Here is a 17,948-nt window from a genome sequence, read left to right on the forward strand (position 1 = left end):
GGCATGAGGGATACTCTGGGAAACTACAGACCTGTTAGCCCAGCCTCAGTGCCTGGGAAGCTTACAGAGAACATCATACTGGATGCTACTGAAAGGCCTTTAGAGGAGAAGGCACAGACAACATAGTCCTGTATAACTTATTTAATATTCTTCTAGCATAAGATCACCCACCTATTGGATAAAGGGAAGGCAGTGGAGGAAGCTTTTCTGGATTTCAGTTTATTAAGGCTTTTTTTTCTGTCCCTCACAACATTCTTCTAGACAAGCTGTCCAACTGTGAAGTGAGCAGGTACACAGTTCAGTGGGTGAAGAATTGAGTGAAGAGCAGGGCTCAAAATGTTGTAGGGAATCTGGCTGGGGGCCAGTCACCAACATTGTTCCTCAGGGCTCAGTTCTAGGGACAGTTCTGTTCAATATATTATCAATTATCTGGAGACAGGAGTTGGAAGTTTTCTGAGGATGCTAAACTGGGATGTGCTGTTGACTCAAGGGACAAGAGGCCTTGCAGAGGGATCTGGATAGGTTGGAGCACTGGGCAATCATCAGTGGCATGAAATTGAACAAGAACAAATGCTGGGATGACAAATACTTTCCACAAGTATGAACTGGGAGAGGCATGGCTGGAGACGATCCCTGCAGAAAGGGGTCTGGGGGTGCAGGCTGACACAAGGCTCAATATGGGTTGGCAGTTTTGGCACACATCAACTACACCACAACCAGCTGGTCAAAAGAGGTGATTGTCCTGCTGTATTTAGTGCTGGTGCAGGCTCATCTTGAATATTGTGTGTCCCAAAATTTAAAAAGGATGTGAAGGTCCTTGAATGTATCCAGAGGATGACAACAAAATGGTGAAAGAGCTGGAAGCCACATCCTCTGAGGAGCAGCTGAGGACAGGGGCTTGATCCAGTTTAGAGGGAAGGAGGCTGAGGCAACCTCACTTCTCTCTGCAGCTTCATGAGGAGGGGAAGTACAGAGGGTACCCAGTGCCAGCATGCATGGGAATGGCTCAAAGGTGCTTCCAACAGAAAGGATATCAGTGGAAACAGGATTTTAATTTATTTTTCTCACTCTGTTTCAGAACAGATGTTCACAAGCATTATCACAATGTGCAGGTGTAGCCAGGAGCAGTCAATGCAATCCTCAGTTTAGCTTGAAAGTACATCATTTGAAGTCTGGCAAATTCAGAGTCAGAATTTTGCAAGTCTCCTACATCTTGTGGAGAGCCATTTGCTAGTGGGACTGCATGGGGAAAACAGATTTCTGCCTCACTCATGTGTCTCTTGTGGCAAGGAGTTAATGGCACGGTTTGTACCCAACACAGTTGCTATGAACTCCACCTCTCCAGGCAAGTTTGCCCATAGAGTTTCTTGGAATATTACAAATTATGGGCTGTTTATCTTCCTGGTGAGTGTCCTTCACCCAGGCTCTCTCTGGAGAGAGTGAACATGATGGTCTGTAAACATCATTCCTTCATAGGACATACTTGTTTTGACCACACATCCTTCCTGGAGCCTGCCATGGAGAATAACCCAAGCAGTGGGACTGCCTGGAGCCAAAAGAAGGGGTGCCAGGTGAACCCAGTCTCCTTCAAATCAGAGGCAGACACTGGGTCAACCCACAGATGATACAACAGTCTTTAAAATATGTAATTAATACTGAAAAAACCCTGGAAATTGCCTATAAAATATTAACCTTTACCAGAAACAGGAAAGTATATAACTCACTGATGCACAAAGAAGGCTCTTTCCAGGAAAAAAAAACCTCAAAAGTTTTAAGAATGTGATTTTCTCTGTTCAGTAATGCATTTTTATGTATGAATTTGTGTTTTGGCATTCAAAAAATCCAACCCCCAAACATTCCCCCACCTACATTATATTTATTTCTTTCTCCTTTTAAAAATTATTTTGATTTTTAGCCTTTGAGGAGGAAGAACAATAACCAATGTCATGTATTACTTTGGATGTAAAAGTTGAAACAATTTGGGTTTATGAACAGAGATGGAGTAGTCCCTGTTTCCTGAAGAGTGAGAATAAGGATTGGCAACAGTCACACACAAAAGGAGTAATGCTTGGTATTTTCCAAATTATGACACACCTTGATAACACAAAGCACACTTTTTGCCTTCCAAAACTTGCTCTGACATAGTTCTTGAGTAGTGATGCATGGAAAGCACTCCTGTGCCTGCCTGGTGCTTGTATTGCCCACATGGAGTGCTGAAAAGTGACATCTCCTCATGAGGGTGCAAGCCTGGAGCCCTTCCAAGCACGGGCTGTTCTGCACAAGCAAGAATCCCTGGAGAAATGGAGCCAAGGGAAGAGCAGAGCTCACTCCTGCTCTAAGTTTGCAATGGGCCAGAGGGCCAGAGACAGCCAGGGCATGTGTATTGCCTTGGAGGCACAGGTGCAGCAGGCAGAACAGAGTTGAAAAGGCCCAGAGGAGCCCTGGCAATGCACTGTGCTCAATGACACACAGGATAAGAAGCAAACCCTGGGGGCCACCCTGGGAAAGTTGTTGTCACCTTTGGCAACCTGGTCAAAAGGGACCCTAGAAGCCCTGACCAGTGGTTATGCTTGATGCTGCAAAGGAAAGCAAAAAAGCCCCAGAAAACTGTGGCAATCTGTCCTACAGGAAAATTCCTTCCTGATCTCAGCACTGGTACAGGCTAATCTCTAGGCATGTGAGTAAGACCTGTCTCATTGTCCCACAGGTTGGTCACACCTCCCAGGAGATGTCCAAATCCTATTCTGCCTCAACCTGGAGCTGTCTCAGGGCCTTGTGAAAGTGGCCACACTCAAATGCATGCTGAACTAGCACATCCTGAAGCAATTAGCTCTGGCTGTACTATTTGGATTCCCATACTGTGCTGTATCTAGCAATAATCCAGACTGGAAGTAACAACTTCCTATATAATTGGCACTGAGTGCCACATCAAAATAAAATAAATAGTCACATCTTTTAGCCACTGTAGGTGGAAGTTTTTTTGGAAGTGCAAGTGAGACTTGATTTTTTTCTTTAGTTTTTAACTATGGCTATTGATGGCCTGATCTGAGGTTTATGTCTCATCCCAAACATTTTCCTATGGCCTGCTGTTACATAGCAGGGCACTTTAGTGTGAGGGTTTTCAGAACAAAGCAAGTGCAGTTCACAGCACTGGAGTGCAGCAATTCTGCTCACGCCCTCGGGTTCAGGCAGCCCAAAGTTCACTGTAGTGCTCAAGACACCTGACCAAACACACACCACGTATGTCTCCCTCCTCTACAGCCTTTGCCAGCCATGTTTCAGGCAACTGCTGTAGAAATAAAGGAGGAAGATTTAATGATGTATTGTGCTTGGCCATCCTTGCCTGGTGCTTTTGGCTGGCAGGGACATGTTTCACTGTCGAGGCAATATCCCACATTTCCTTCACTGTTTAAAAAGATCCTCTGGAGGGAGAGATTTTGTTAGTGAGCAACACATCTGACATCATGCTAGAGCTGCTCTAAGATAGGCAACATTAGCCCCAGTCTTCGAAACACAATAATGCTTTGCTTCCTGTGGTTTAACTTTTGTGATTGCCCATTTCACAAGTCCAGTCGGGTGGCTTGGGAGAGGCAGCAGGTGTACAGGAACATGTCCTGCCTTGCTTCATTCTGGACTTCACCCTCTGATTATTACTCTTAATGCTTCCCATGGGGACCATCAGTTCTTTTCATCCACATCTGTAAGAGTGAGACTGTTGGAACAAATAATCCTAAGGGCAATATCATTTTGGCAGTGTGAGCTAGCACAAGGTGGAAATTAAATGGAAGAGAGTTGGGCGCTTTCAATGTCCAAATTCAGCAGCTCTGTTAAGAAAACTTTTCTTGGAAATGAAAGAACAGGGTCATAAGTGCCGACTGTTTATTTCCACCAGCTAGAGATTATTTCACGCCTAATCTATTCACTTCAGTGGGAGGTGCAAATGTTTGGTACTTCCCTGAAGCGAGCGTGAAAGGTCAAATCCATCCAAGGCCTCCTTCCTTCTGCAGGGCACCCAAAAGCCATGCACTGGTCCCTGCAGGGCCATCAGGCATTGAGTGACCAGCATCTGTGTGAGCAAAATCCATGAGTGCTCCGTCAGACTGGCCAGGTCTTTCAAGGATTTGTATCGCCCAAAAAGAAATGCTGACGTTTAGGAACCTTTGAATTTGGATTTGGTCCCCCATAATTAATGTCCTTTCTATAAACCGATAAAACAGGCTGAGAAGGAGTAGGCAAACATGGTTCTCCACCTTCTTCCTTTCTTTCTCCCCCCTCCTTTTTCTTTGGGGTTTGGTTGACTGGTTTTTTGGGCTACCACTCTGTTGGCATACTTTAATTTTGCCTTATCTAATTTTTTTTTCACCTTGTTCTATTATTGCTGTTTTTCTCCCATTCTCACCTACATGAAACATGAACTTTACAGATTTCTGAATGAGATTTCCAATCTAGGATGTCCTGACAGGCTGGAAACAGGGAAAAGTATCTTCTGTTCAGGTAAGCTTTCTCCCATGGTAAGGGATACTGCCTGTTACTCACAGCCTGCTCTGTGTTTAAGCAAGCGCATTTGACAAAACAAAAGATTCAGAACAGATCCTGTGCTGGCATAAAACATCGTATTTCTTTGGAAATCTGCAGAGTACTGAGCTAACACACAAGTAAAGAAACCCACCACTTTCACAGGACAGGGTCTGCAGGAAGAGACAGTATCTTTAATTAGCTGAATTGGTATGGTTGCAAAAGCAGCCAGCTTTAGGCAAGAGCTCCTCTTCAAGCTTACAAGAGAAGCAGCTTCTTTCAAAGCTGAAAGCCAGTTGAGAGGGGTTATTCAGAGTTTAGTCCTTCTGATAAGCTGCATTATTTATTTACTTTAAAGTAGAAGTTCTAAGGCTGAACATTTTTATATTAAAGCTTCAGATTGCTTTATAGATACAGCATTTGTTTCACGACAAATCTTTGAAACTTTCTACATACCATTTCTTTAATTCAAAAGTCAACATTTTCTGACAATAACTTTTATATAATTTCTGTAGAAGAATGCTGGAAGAAAACATCTGGTTTTCTGTCTCTCTATGAAGCAACTGCTCAAGAATGAGTTATGGTCATGCATACAGGATTTATTACAGGATCTATTACAGGATCTTACTTTAATAAAGTAAAAGCAATGTGGGCTGCCCAGCATAGTTCCCCATCTCCTTTGGAGATATGTGATGTGTTTCTTGGGGTTAAGTGTCTACAGACTCTGCAGATCCCAGAGTTTTAACACTGTCATCATAGTTGGTAGTCACTTGGGCCACTAGTAAGGGTATGTCTGCTGTCATTAGTCATCACTTTCAGCATTTCCGCTTCCTGTGCTCTTGCCAGTGCAAACTGCTGCCAACATCAAGAATGTCCTTCTTTATACAAGTCACCGATCATGAGGCATTGCAGCAATAAACAAGGGCTGCTACATGGCACCAAGACTGTGGTAAAAAACCCCCAAACCTGACATGCATATGAAAAATTGCCCCATCAAATTAACAGAAGCAGCTCTCCTACAAAGAAAGGAAACAGGTGAAGAAACCAGGTAAAAAAATTCATTTCAAAGCGGCATGGCAATGGAAAGAAGGGAAGGGTTTTCCCCACAACTTTAAAAGCCCTATAGGAAAGCAAAGAAGACCTGCCTGCCCTGTGTGTGGGTGCAGCAAGATCCCTCACAGACCTGGAGAATGAAGATGGGACAGTGGGGACAGGCTGAAGGCCACTATCTGGCCATCCAGGCTGTCACAGACTGCTGGACTGGGGCAGGTGGCATGAGGACAAACCTCCACCAGACAGGCTGGGACGGCAGTGGCAGAGGTGATGGGAGCGGGCATGCATTCTCCATGGAAAACAAAACTGAGTCACTGGCCTGGCCTGAAGGATAATTTTAGTGCAGAGGGTGAAATACAACCCTCTCCTTCAGCATGACATGGGCTGTGACGTAGAGCTGGCAACTCAGCTGCTGCTGTTTCAGGAACGTAAAAGCTGTTTATCAGTCCTGAGCAAGCGTGGGAAAAACCTTGGCGGGGAGCAGGGTGAGCCCAGCAGGTTTTCCTTTCATTTCCTCTCCTTCCCTTTCGCTCACGAGTCCCTTGGCCTGGCGTCATGGAAGCCTGAGCTGAGCCCAATTAATGGTGACGGCTGGGTGCTGAGGGCATGAGCGACACCCTCGTGCATGGAGCGAGCGCGCAGGGGCACAAAGGGTGAGCCCAGACGTGTAACACACGCACGTAATTTTATTACACATTGCAAGGCAGGGGCTGGGAACCCTCCATGACATTAGTGCTACTGCACCAATGCCTCCAGGCCTCTGAGGGCCCCACTGGCTGAGGCCGTGATGTTGGCCCAGAGTTACCACAATCAGGAAGGCAAGAGCAGGCGGAAAGCAGAATTGTTGTTCCCACCTTGCAGGGTAGGAAAGAAAGGACTCTGAAGTAGATTCCTATGGATGTAGCAGTGTGAAGATTAATTCTTCAGTCTTCAAAGGGAGCAGGCAGCACCCTTTTAAAGGCACACACATTCCTGTAGATAAACATGCAGGTCATCAGTCATGCACTCACACCTGCAAAATGTGCAGTTCTGGGCTATTTGTTTCAAACAAAGTATCATTCTGCAGCTAAGTGCATCACTTCATTCAGTATGCAGTTTTGGGCTCTATGCTGAAATAGCCATACCAAACCACATGGATCTCTACGCTGTAGCATGTTAAACCAGTAGGCACTCAAGTAGTGTTTGGAAATTTACCCTAACTAACATCTTCAGAGCAGCATCTTGTCCTACATTTCTGACAGTTTTCTGTGACTACTGATTGGATCAAAAGTTTCTTTCCTCACCCCTTACAAAGCAGTAAACGCTCAGGAGTGTTTAAAAAGCTTTTCAAGCTTGCTCCATTTGTTTCTATGCCTAAGTGCAAATGTGAAGACTAAATCTGTATGTGTCCGAATCCATCCTGAACATGCAGCTTCCTGGAAAGGTACCTGATTGAGACCTCCAGATCTTTATATAGTCAGGGACCTCTGTCTATTTGTGTGGGTGCCATTTTGAAATCTTTATTCCTTACAGTTAGGGAGTAAGCTGCCGATGATCACATGATGTGCCTTTCTGTCATGTGAGAACATCTTGCTGTTTGCCTCCTGCAGCAGTTTGTGGCCAAGGGTGCAGAAGATACAGGATGTAATACAACAGCCATGCCAAGACCTCTCATCAACTGGTATTTTGGGACAGCAGCAATTGCACATGAGCCAACACTGGTCTCTCTGTTGGACCCCCACATGTAGTTCAGCATACGTTACTCGTATCTGCATATGGCTTGGACTTGAAATAGAACTGCTGGCAAAATAAAGGGGTCAAGTCCAGCTCAGATCCATCAGGTATTTAAACGCTCAACTCTGAAATACTGAAATAAATGCAAGTGAGGGTTGCAAACACAGTTTGGAAGTGGACTCCATTGACATTAGGAAGTATAGGGTGGTGGGAAAAGAGATGCAAGTCTGCAAGGACTAAGTGTTAGCACTAAAATGAAATGAACTTCAGGGTGAGAAATACATTGATTTTGTTACTGTCCCAAAATAAGAATATCATATTGTTTAGAGGTTTCTTGACTAAAATTGACAATGGATTACTGTGTTTCTTCCTATGTTCTTCATGAAAGTTGGCATTCCCTGGTAAGTGGCAGCACTTCTATGGTGTGCAGCATGGCTAGAGGCAGCAAAATCTGTCCCTAATAGTAGAGTTAAGCAAACTGTTAAAACAGGAACTGAACCAAATGCCCAGATCTCCTCCCCAAGCTCAAACTAAGCCTTTCTTTGAGGTTCAGGAATGTTTGGTTAACTTTAAATAAAACAATGTTCTGTTTCTACACATCCTGCTTTCAGCAAAGACTCCAAGCACAAACACAAAAATATGGCAGGCACATATATGTTTGCACTACTTCTGGCCCAGCTGAAACCAGGAAACACTGGAAATCTCACAAAATCAGCTCTGCCTCACAGACTATCCAGCTACCAGGTTCTGTTGCTGTTACTCCACAGAATACAATATAACTCATGTACACACCAATTCATTATTAATTTTTCACCAAGTAAGTGTGATAAACAAGTTTCCCAGCCTATCAGACATATGAACCCTCCCATTTTTATTCAAGTGTGGCAGCATACTATATAGCTACCTTATATCCCTTCTATGCTCCTTCTCATTGAGTCACTGGCGTAATTGCATGAAGACAAAATGTCTCTTGTGGCACATGACAACAAACCAAAGCACATCATAACAAAGATAACAAACCAGGCATACGCATGTTGTGCTTCATACTTGGTTTGTGGCTAATTTAAAATACGTAATCCTAAATTTTGCTGCTTGTTATCTCTTTGACAACTCTCTGCATTGGATTTATAGAGCATAAATATGAAGACAACAGCACTGTTTTAGAGGAACATATTTAGCTGTATAAAATTGTCCTGCATGTCAGGGCAAAATTTTTAAAGCACTTCTATGTACCAGGCTTTTGCAAATTTGCAAATTCATATTTAAAGGAACGACTAATGTTATTGCTAGAAACTATATCACTGTCAGCAAAACATAATACAGCCACCCTGATTACCCAGCTATATGCTTGACCACACCGCAACAAAGCCATCCCAAACAATTCAGTACCACAGCTTCATGCTTGCTAGCCAGATTTATTATATTTTCCAGATTCTGACAAGACACATATTAAGAAATGCATGTTAATCATTGTCCTAATGAGAACAATATGCAGTTAGCATTTAGAGTGTCACACAAAAAATACAGAAGGCAAGTACCGAATAAATGCACTCTAAATTCAAGGAAACCAAATCCTTCTTTCCACTAGCGTGTTTCAGTGAAATGGCCCTCTCCAAGAGAAATTTTTAATGAACTAGCTAAATTTTAACCAGTACGTATATGTGCTTTCATTAGGCATGGGGCAAAGTAAAATGCCATTCTGACCACAACTGTGAAAGAAAAACAACCACTGTCCCACTTGCTTACGTACAAAAAGCTATGAGTATATAAAGCGCTAAAAGCCTGCCCAGCATCTCTCCTCTGGAGACACCAAACTTCCCAGTGTTGCACTGTTTACAGCCAGAAGAATTCTGGAGCAAACAACTACCCAACATGTGTAGGAGTTCAAGAATCTGTCTTTAAATTTATTTGCAAATAATAAATAAAATGCGTATCTTACAGAATAAACCAGTTAATCTCATTTGGTAAAAGTGCAAAACCCATCACACTTCTGAGAGTCTCAAAGGTGCATGAAGGTTTGGTTTGAAATTTCTAACCCAAAATACGTGCACTTCCTGTGCTTTTTTGGTTATGTGGAGATAATAAGATTTAAGGTGCTGCTGAAACAGCAAATAAAAAAGGCATCAATGGAGTGGGTGCAAAAGAAAGCAAGATTGTCATGTCTGCTTAGATTGCAGTGCCTCACTGCCACACTGCACAGAGGACATCTAAAACCTGTGCCTCCCATTCCTCCCTCCTGCCTCCCTACACAGGTCACAAGCTCTGTCTTTCTCTCCATCCTGACCACCAGGCACCGTGTGAACACTGATTCAGCCTTTACTGACTGTGCACTAAGAACGGCTTTTCTTTTTTTCAAATCTCCCTGGAATTATGAAGGTGTTTCCACACCCTGAGTAAAGACTCTTGAAAATAGTTAGAAAACATTAAAGCCGTTTAGAGTGCAGCACCTTTTAATCCCTTTGCATAGGTTAAAACTAGTATTGCCTTGAAAAGTGAGTGCTGAAGTAAAATGTGACTGAAAAATGTCTCATCACACCTCCAAAAGGGTAGTAAATGCAGAAAAGTTTCGGCTTACTGTTTTTGAAGGTGTACCTCTCCCTCCTTCCCTTCCTTTCACACCATTCTCCCAAGAAACAGAAAAGTATTTTCTGCTAGCATTACATGAATAAAGCTACTCCAGTTTTTTTTCAGAAAGAACAAAAATTAGCTCAATAATTGGACTACCAGCTTCCTGAAGAGCAGAAAGAAAAAAAAAAAACCCAACCAAAACAGAACACAAAGCAAAATAAAACCAAGAACAAATTTTCACAATTTTGATGCATATTGTTTAAAATGGCATTTTTCACTTAGGGATGAGGTTTTACGCAGGTCATCTTTCGCTTCAAGTCTCCAGAAATAACAACAAAATTCAGCTTTTTCTTCTAGACAGTACCATTGCTGCCATCTGCTTATGCTTTGTCTTCCTGAAAAAATAAATAATGAAATCTTTGCAAAAGGAAAATCAACCTTAAATAAATAGTATCTAGAAATATTATCTTAAGGGTAGCTATATCATGCTGCAAGTGCATCACTGAACAGATTAAGGTGATTTAAAGAGATCTTTTATGTTATATATTTTACTCAGTTATATGCTTATGATCTCTCTCAAGTGAAAACTTAAAAATTCCAAAAAGAGCAACAATTAGCTTGAAAAATCAACTTAGATGTCAATAATTGACTACCAATAACCATCCTCTTGGCTAATATGTGTTTGCCCAGGGCAGCCAGTGTCCGTAATCAGCATTCATCTTTCATCCTCGTCAGCTGGGCTGTCTGGCAGGAGCTGGGTGGGGTGAACACGGAGGGGTCTGCGATGCCCAGATGGATGTCAAAGAAGCGAGTGGAGGTTGTCACGCTGTAGTTCTTGGTGTAGGTTTCCTGTACTGGGTAACAGTCTTTGACGGTGTAAACGCCGACCCAGGATTCCACTGCAACCAAGCAGAAATGTGACTACTTTAGGTGACAAGAGCAGACGAAAGTTTCATGATGATGTCAGTCTCTTTTAACTCATTGCTTCTGTTTAACACTGTCTATTCAGATCCTCATTATCCTGCTATTTTTTAAAAATTCCTATTCTTTTCAAACACTTCTAGCGGTTCATTATCTCAAGACTACACTCAATGATTGTCTCCTTCAGGTATGTGATGTAGCAAGCCTGTCCCTTTTTTAACTTCAGTTTAATTCCACAACGTGTTAATCTCAGAGGTGTTCCCTTGCTCTCTTCCCCCCTTGTTCTCTGCTGCCATCACCTCTGCCTTCTCCACTATGCTATTTAGGCAGTGTCAGTAACACCACTGAAGTGGTTTCCTTTGAATACCCTTTGCTATTCTCTCTCTTTTATTAACCTCTGTGATCATTCTTTACCCCTTCAATCAAAAAACCGGTTGTTTTATGCATTTCAGACCTCGATAGCAGAAACTCATGATGTTAAAATTACCTACTGTGATCACAAATCAGTTCCTGTAACAAATTTTTCTAGTCCCAAGGACACTTATTTTCTCCCACACAGCAGCAATCACACACATTTATTTTCTGTACTTCCAATTTTGTGTCATATGCTGTACCACAACAACATTACCAGAAATAAAAAAAAGGTGAAACGAAACACATATATACTGTATCCAAAGAAAGGGTGGTAAGCTGAGTAATATTCTAACATATCTCTTCAGGGCATGCTAGTATAGAAAAACATTCTGACCTAATTAATATGGCCTTGAGTGTACAGAAATGGAGGCACCTTTTACTCAACAAATCTCTCAGAATTTTGAATAAAATATTATGGCAAAATATGATGCTACCAAAGTAGCCTGTATTTCCCCTGAAACTTTGATAATTGTAAAAGAAATATAACTTCTAAAATCCAAACCAGTATTAGCTGAAAGGTACATAGGTAGACAGACAACTCTCAGACATTATGTTTATAAATGATCATACAGAAAAGCACTGGAGATACAAAATAATACAGGACATAAATCACACAATTTATTGAACATATCGGGATATAAAGTTCCACAAAAATTCCAAAAATATCAGCTCTGAAAAAAGAAGTAGTTCTTGGAGTGAGTGATAATTTGCCTCTTTCAGAATACTAGAGGATATATCGACCCAGTTACAGATGTCTAGTGGTCTTATCCTTTATTCTCTACTTCATTTGTTCTGCTTTTATTCAAGAAAGAAGTATTTTCCTCTGGCTAAATCCTCAAGTTCATACCTAGCCTATATATTAGATGTCTATAACCATAAGCACTGCATTAGCTGAATAGTCCCATAAATTTCACAGAGGTTTTAAAACTTTTTTTATGGTTGTCTGGGTCATCAATAAACCATAGATGAAATGGAAGCCAAAGTGCTAATAAATTGCTATGCATTCAAAACCTACCATACTGTACCTCAGAAAATTCACCCTCCTTTCTTTTATGGTGCAAGTGTTCAGCTGCCGAGTGCAGAACTAAGCCTTGAGAGCAGACATTTCTTACCAGTATAGAGGATAACGAAATTTAGGCACATATTAAGGATTTCAGTGCCTGCAGAACCATGTGTAGATGAACACTGACACCTGCTTTGTTTCTGTTACACAAACTCTAGTTTGAGTGTGCCCCTAATTATAGTACCAATTATTCTCTAAATAAATTTTGGATACAGGCTGCCAGATTCAGACATGAAATGATGCTGTTCCACACCAAACTCTGTATGATATGAAATACAATACGATCAAGTCCCTTGAACATTTTTAATCCTGCTGAGATCTGAAACATTTTCCTAATAAAATGCATTGTTGTTAAAATGAGAATCTGTGCATGGGGCACTTTCATTACTTCTTCCAGAGAATTTTATAGAAATATGGAAACCTGGGGTAAACCACAAATAATTTTATTTTTCCCTGTGCAGCAGAGACATTGATTGTTATTAAAATAAAACAAGAGCATGCATGTACATTTCCTGGCTGGTTTTCTGTCAGACCATTCCTGTACCATAACTTCATCTCCAGGTCCCCCAATGTAGTACTGATCTTCATAAGTTGAATTGGCAGGAATATCATATGGATCCCATGGCTCTGTCAGAGCAATCTTCGAGCAAAGCTTTGTAACTTGTTCAATCTGAAACATCACTGCATCTTTGTAGAGCAATATATATTCAAAGAACCTGAAACATTAAGAAAAAGCAATTTATATATATATATATATAGTCTTTTTCTATCCTAAGCAAGGAACATTGCTGATATGTAAGCTTGCCTTTGACTTCTCAGTATAAGAACATTTCCACTTGCATTAAACTTTGCCAAACTTTGAGAAATGCTAACCAGTTGGGCTGAAATTTCCCATGCTGAAAGTTTGTCTCAGCTGATTCTTTCCAAAATAAATAAATCAGGCTGAACTGGTTCAGCCATTTCTGAGAACAACAGAACAACTTTTCTGAGAACAACTGAGAGAAAAACATGTTATTATTCCTAGTTTTGTTTTGGTTTTTTTTTAATAACTGTTTCATTAAAAAGCTCTAGTGCCTCCATGTTTTGGAGAAAGGATTTAAAATTTTGGCAGGGGAAAATTTTTAATAAAAGTTGCCCAGATTTGGCTAAGTTATAAGCCTTTGAAAAAATCTGCTTGCACAGCCTGGATAGATTCACTTCTCCATGAAAGTGGTAGAGCCTTTCTCTGTACTGGTTAGATGTGGTATCTGCCATCCTCACAGATGTTTTTCCATGGCAACACACATAGCTTAAGTGGGACATGGTGGCAAAGGGGGAAGCACGTGGTCCCAAGTGCAGAACTGAGAGGGTCACCCTCCTAAAGGCACAGTTTCTCTCTGGAAGCCACCAGACCCAAGAAGTAATGAAAGGAGAAAGCAGAGGAGCAAAACAGTAAGGCAGAGATAAGGAGAGGTGTGGAGCTCGATGAACTTGAGAGGCTAGAAGGTGAGGTCAACAAAATGGATAGTTAACAAGGCTTTAAAACCAATCTTCTACTGAGTATGAAGTGACCAAGCCACGCTCTGAGGAGAGACAATAAACATTTATACGGACACTTTCATCTGGTTACTGTTTACAGTGGTCTGGTCTGCCACCAACACTGTGACATCGCTTCCATACCTTTGCAGTCCTCACGTTCTTTTGGGGAGGATGCAAAGTTTACATAAAATGGGGTTGAAACCAAAACAATTTACAGTTTTAATTCTTGCACTACACAATTGCACCAGACAGCAATAACTTCACCCACCACTGATACAGTAGCATTTAAAGGTTGCATAATGAGAAGTGTCTCAGCACGGTTAAGAGCATCTAAGCAACATTCCCATCACTTCTTGAGAGGATCATTTATCCAGCACGTGTTGAAACACAGGCAGGCTAAATGTCATTAGCCAAACTGAACGGAGTGAAAGAGAACATAAAATGAGACAAGGAAGCTCACATGATGTCAACTAGGAACCCTCTCTCACACACAACCTTGCAAAACATGGGACATAGCTGGTCCCACTTTCCACATGGAAGTCAGTCACTGGGAACTTCCCCCACAATGACAAGACTCACATAAACAGGCTGATAAACTGCAAGGCCATGTACAACCTTCCCCAGGGTAAATCATTCTTCTGCCCATATCAAAATATTTCTGCTTTTGCCATGACTTTCACCAACCTAAACTTGCCTGCCATTTTCTTAAAGGCAAGGTTTCTGAAGTCATGGCGCACTACTGAAGAATTCAGTGTCTTTATATTTTCTTACATAAACCCAACCTGAGACCACATATGGACATACATACTTTTTATATCATATTTGGTCCAGAGAACATACAAGAACACTAAAATACATTTATGTGCTTTCAATGACAGTCTAGTGACCCAACTACTCTTCAGCTGGCTGCCCATAAAAGTGGGATAAGAAATGCCTTACAGAGGAATCTATCACCATGTTTGAGACATCGGAGTGATAATTATAATGATTTTGTAAGAGAACAAAAAGTCCCAGTGTATTACAAACTACTGGGAATAAAAATTCAACTATTACATTTCTTTTTTATTTAAAATCCTCACTTAAAACTTAATTCACACAGAAATTTTACTTGCATTTTTAACAATCTTGCAGACAGCAAGATGGGCATTATGAAACAACAAAGTAAATAAAAATGAGGAAAATCCAAACAAATCAAACTCAGCACCAATCATCTCTCTAGCACCCATTCTGCAGAATAAGAGGCTCCACCACGTATATTTTTGGTTCTGGGAGAAGCACTGAACGTATGCGTAAGAGCCACCAGTCCCACACCTTGATGTGCTGCTGGGATGAACTCTGCCTCTGTGGTGGCAGGCACATGAGAGGAGATCTGCAGAGAGTGTGGTTCTGCTCACATGTGCATTACGATCTCGCCCCTGGGTAAGCAGGGGCAAGATTTACACTGTCCTTGTTCAACCCAGATGTGCCTCACATCCAAGTTTTATAGAGAATTGCTCTGTTGCACAGGATCTGAGTTTAACAGCATATGAAAGGTGAATGGTTAAGTTGTTGTTTTATAAAGAGAAGAATTTACCAGCCAAAATTAATAGCAAAATGTGCACAAATATAAAAACGATAATTTCAAAACAAAATATTTTAAAATAAGAAATATTTTCCCCTTTTTGATTTTAACCAGCCAAGTCCTAAGTATACTGCCTCTATTTGTTTTAGGTGCCTGAGATTTCATTGGCTTTTTGAGGGGAAGCAGAGAGTCCTGAAAATAGGTCTTGGCAAAGAAACAGGAGAGGAAATGATTTTTAATTAGTTTATTTTTTCAGAAAAATGTAACATATTTGCAGCCTGCATCCACTTCTAAAATTATTTTTATAATAATTTAATTACTTAAACTGTAACTCCAAGAAAGCCCAAACCTAAAACAAAGTGCCCAAACTAGGCCTCAATTAGGCAGCTTGAAACAGATATGAGTAAGTTACTTGGACAACTATCCTATTTGCCTGACTGAGATTATTTCCCTTCCTTTCCTATCCTATTCCACCCTACCCTGTCCTATGCCTCACCCTCTTGTACACTATGGGACTCTCTCATGATCCTTAATGCTCCCTTTGTCTGTGCCTGAAAATGGATAAATTCCAGCATACAAAGACACATGTTTTTGCTCCTCTGCTTTACAGAATCTCTTAACTCTGGACCATATCCTGCACAAATAATTCCATTGATTTTGCTGGAAGCAATCATGTCAGATAGGTGGGATACAGGCTGGGTTCAGTACTTTCTTCTCCCAAGCTAAGGAAAGTATTTTTCTGAATAAGAGACCAACTGAGTTTAATGAAAAGCCAGTATACCATGACCACACAATCACAAGGAGAAGCACTTGTGTTAAGGACATACTGCAAGGGGTGGGTGTGCATCCAAATACTGTCCCGCCTCTGAGATTCCTCACGAAATCTGGGGACATAGTTAGAGGTCCTTCTCAGGACATAGCCCAGATAACATAAAGACCCACTCCTGGACCCCCATAAAGGCCTGAACCAATAAACTTGTCTTCTGAATGGGTTATTGTTTTGCATGTTAATAACACAATTCAGAACAGTGAACTGTTTTTCAACATTTGTCAGAAAAAACCATCATTAATGTTAAGATCATGCTACCAGCTCCTTTTCAGGTGCTCAGTCTGCATCCTGTGCTGGGTCCTTCCCAGTCCTGAAGCATGCTAGCCTGCCCATCACCTAACACATCTGCCTGACTCCCAGGGTTTACTTCTGCACTTCCAAGGGCTTCCTCGTGAAAGACAAGCCGACAAGAAAGGAGCTGCTTGCTGTCTGACTGCCTTTGTAGTGACTCAGAGGAGCAGAGGTGCTGTCAGTGGCATGGCAAGACACCTGTGATGTATTGAAGAACATCAGACAAGGTCATTTGCTAGAGAGAAGCAAAATAATGGTCTGAGATTGAGACTGGGTAATAGAAATTCCTTGTGTGCTGAATCTGGCTCTGCATCATTTTGCTCTGTAGCTTTGGACAAGCAACTTACAGTACCAGAGCCTTAAAATGCTGTTTGGTATTTTTCATTGATTGCTGTAGCACTGGAGAGACACAAATCAGTGATCACGAACCAGCTGTGTGAGGCATTGTATTAACAAACACAAATCCTGCCCCCAAAAAACATTGAAACAATGGTAAAGCAGACCCTCCTTTACTGCAAAGGTGTATTGAGGTTTCATGCACCTAGGATGTTAACCTGTTGATTCAGTTTTCCCAGCTGTAGCTATTGTAACCTTAAAACTCTCACTCATGTTAGCCAGGATGGATATATATTACCTAGCAGTATAAAGCTACTGAAAAATGGAAGCAAAATTGTGTGTATTATTTGTATCTGAGATACTGTATTACTCAGCAGGAAAAAAAAAATTACTCAGCAGTAAACAGTATTTGCTATTTAATACTTCAAGCTGAGGTCACTGCAATTATTTCCAAGCTAACTTTGCTTTCTCTTTTGTGATTAAATGAAAGCTTGAAGCATCTGTCTGCCTTTGTGGTACTCTTTGCCAGTTCTGTTTGTAAAAAGACATTTTTTAACATTTTGGAAGAAGCTAAACCCACCTCTAATTAGAAGAGATTTCACTACAAATATCCCAAACAAATTCTCTGTTCTAGTGTGCATGGATAGATACATCCATATACTTAATTCTTGAGTTATTTTGTATCCTCTAGATAAAATACCCCACAATGATACCACTCTTTTTTACACATTTTTTACTGAAGATGGACTGGGAGAATGGGAACCTTTACTAGAAGTGTGACTATATAAACCCATCTTCTCAGGTCCTCAGATTAAGAATATTTCAAGGGAGCAAAGCTGCCAAACAGACATGCAGACAGTTGATAAACACTCATCAGGTCAAGAACATTCATCTGCTTTTGGAAGGATCTGGCAAGCTCATTTCAAAAGGGAGAAGCATTCGTTTTTTAGTGTATTTCTGGGAACTCCTTTCCTCTTTCCCATGAAGTTTTCGGTAATTTCAGACTTGTGTTTTTCTTCTGGTATATCAGACCTCAACAACAACAGTAATTTACCATATTTGATCTCACATGTTTGGCAGTGGTGCAGGACTATGGTATATTGTACAAATACAGGACTGTGCAGATACATGTGACAGTAAATGTAATGTGATATTGTGTAAAAGCA

The 17,948-nt window shown here is 41.2% G+C and overlaps 1 protein-coding gene across 1 annotated transcript; it reads right to left on the reverse strand.

The window, feature by feature from the left end:
• Positions 1–8,676: 8,676 nt before the first annotated feature.
• Positions 8,677–12,971, reverse strand: EPDR1 (ependymin related 1; the record flags this gene model as incomplete). Its single annotated transcript, XM_017734596.1, has 2 exons — positions 8,677–10,748; positions 12,755–12,971. Coding segments are annotated over 2 exons (408 nt in total), but the record flags the coding sequence as incomplete, so codon positions are not given.
• Positions 12,972–17,948: the final 4,977 nt, after the last annotated feature.

This window comes from Corvus brachyrhynchos, unplaced genomic scaffold (genome assembly GCF_000691975.1).
Source record: "Corvus brachyrhynchos isolate BGI_N302 unplaced genomic scaffold, ASM69197v1 scaffold94, whole genome shotgun sequence".
NCBI classification, from domain to species: domain Eukaryota; kingdom Metazoa; phylum Chordata; class Aves; order Passeriformes; family Corvidae; genus Corvus; species Corvus brachyrhynchos.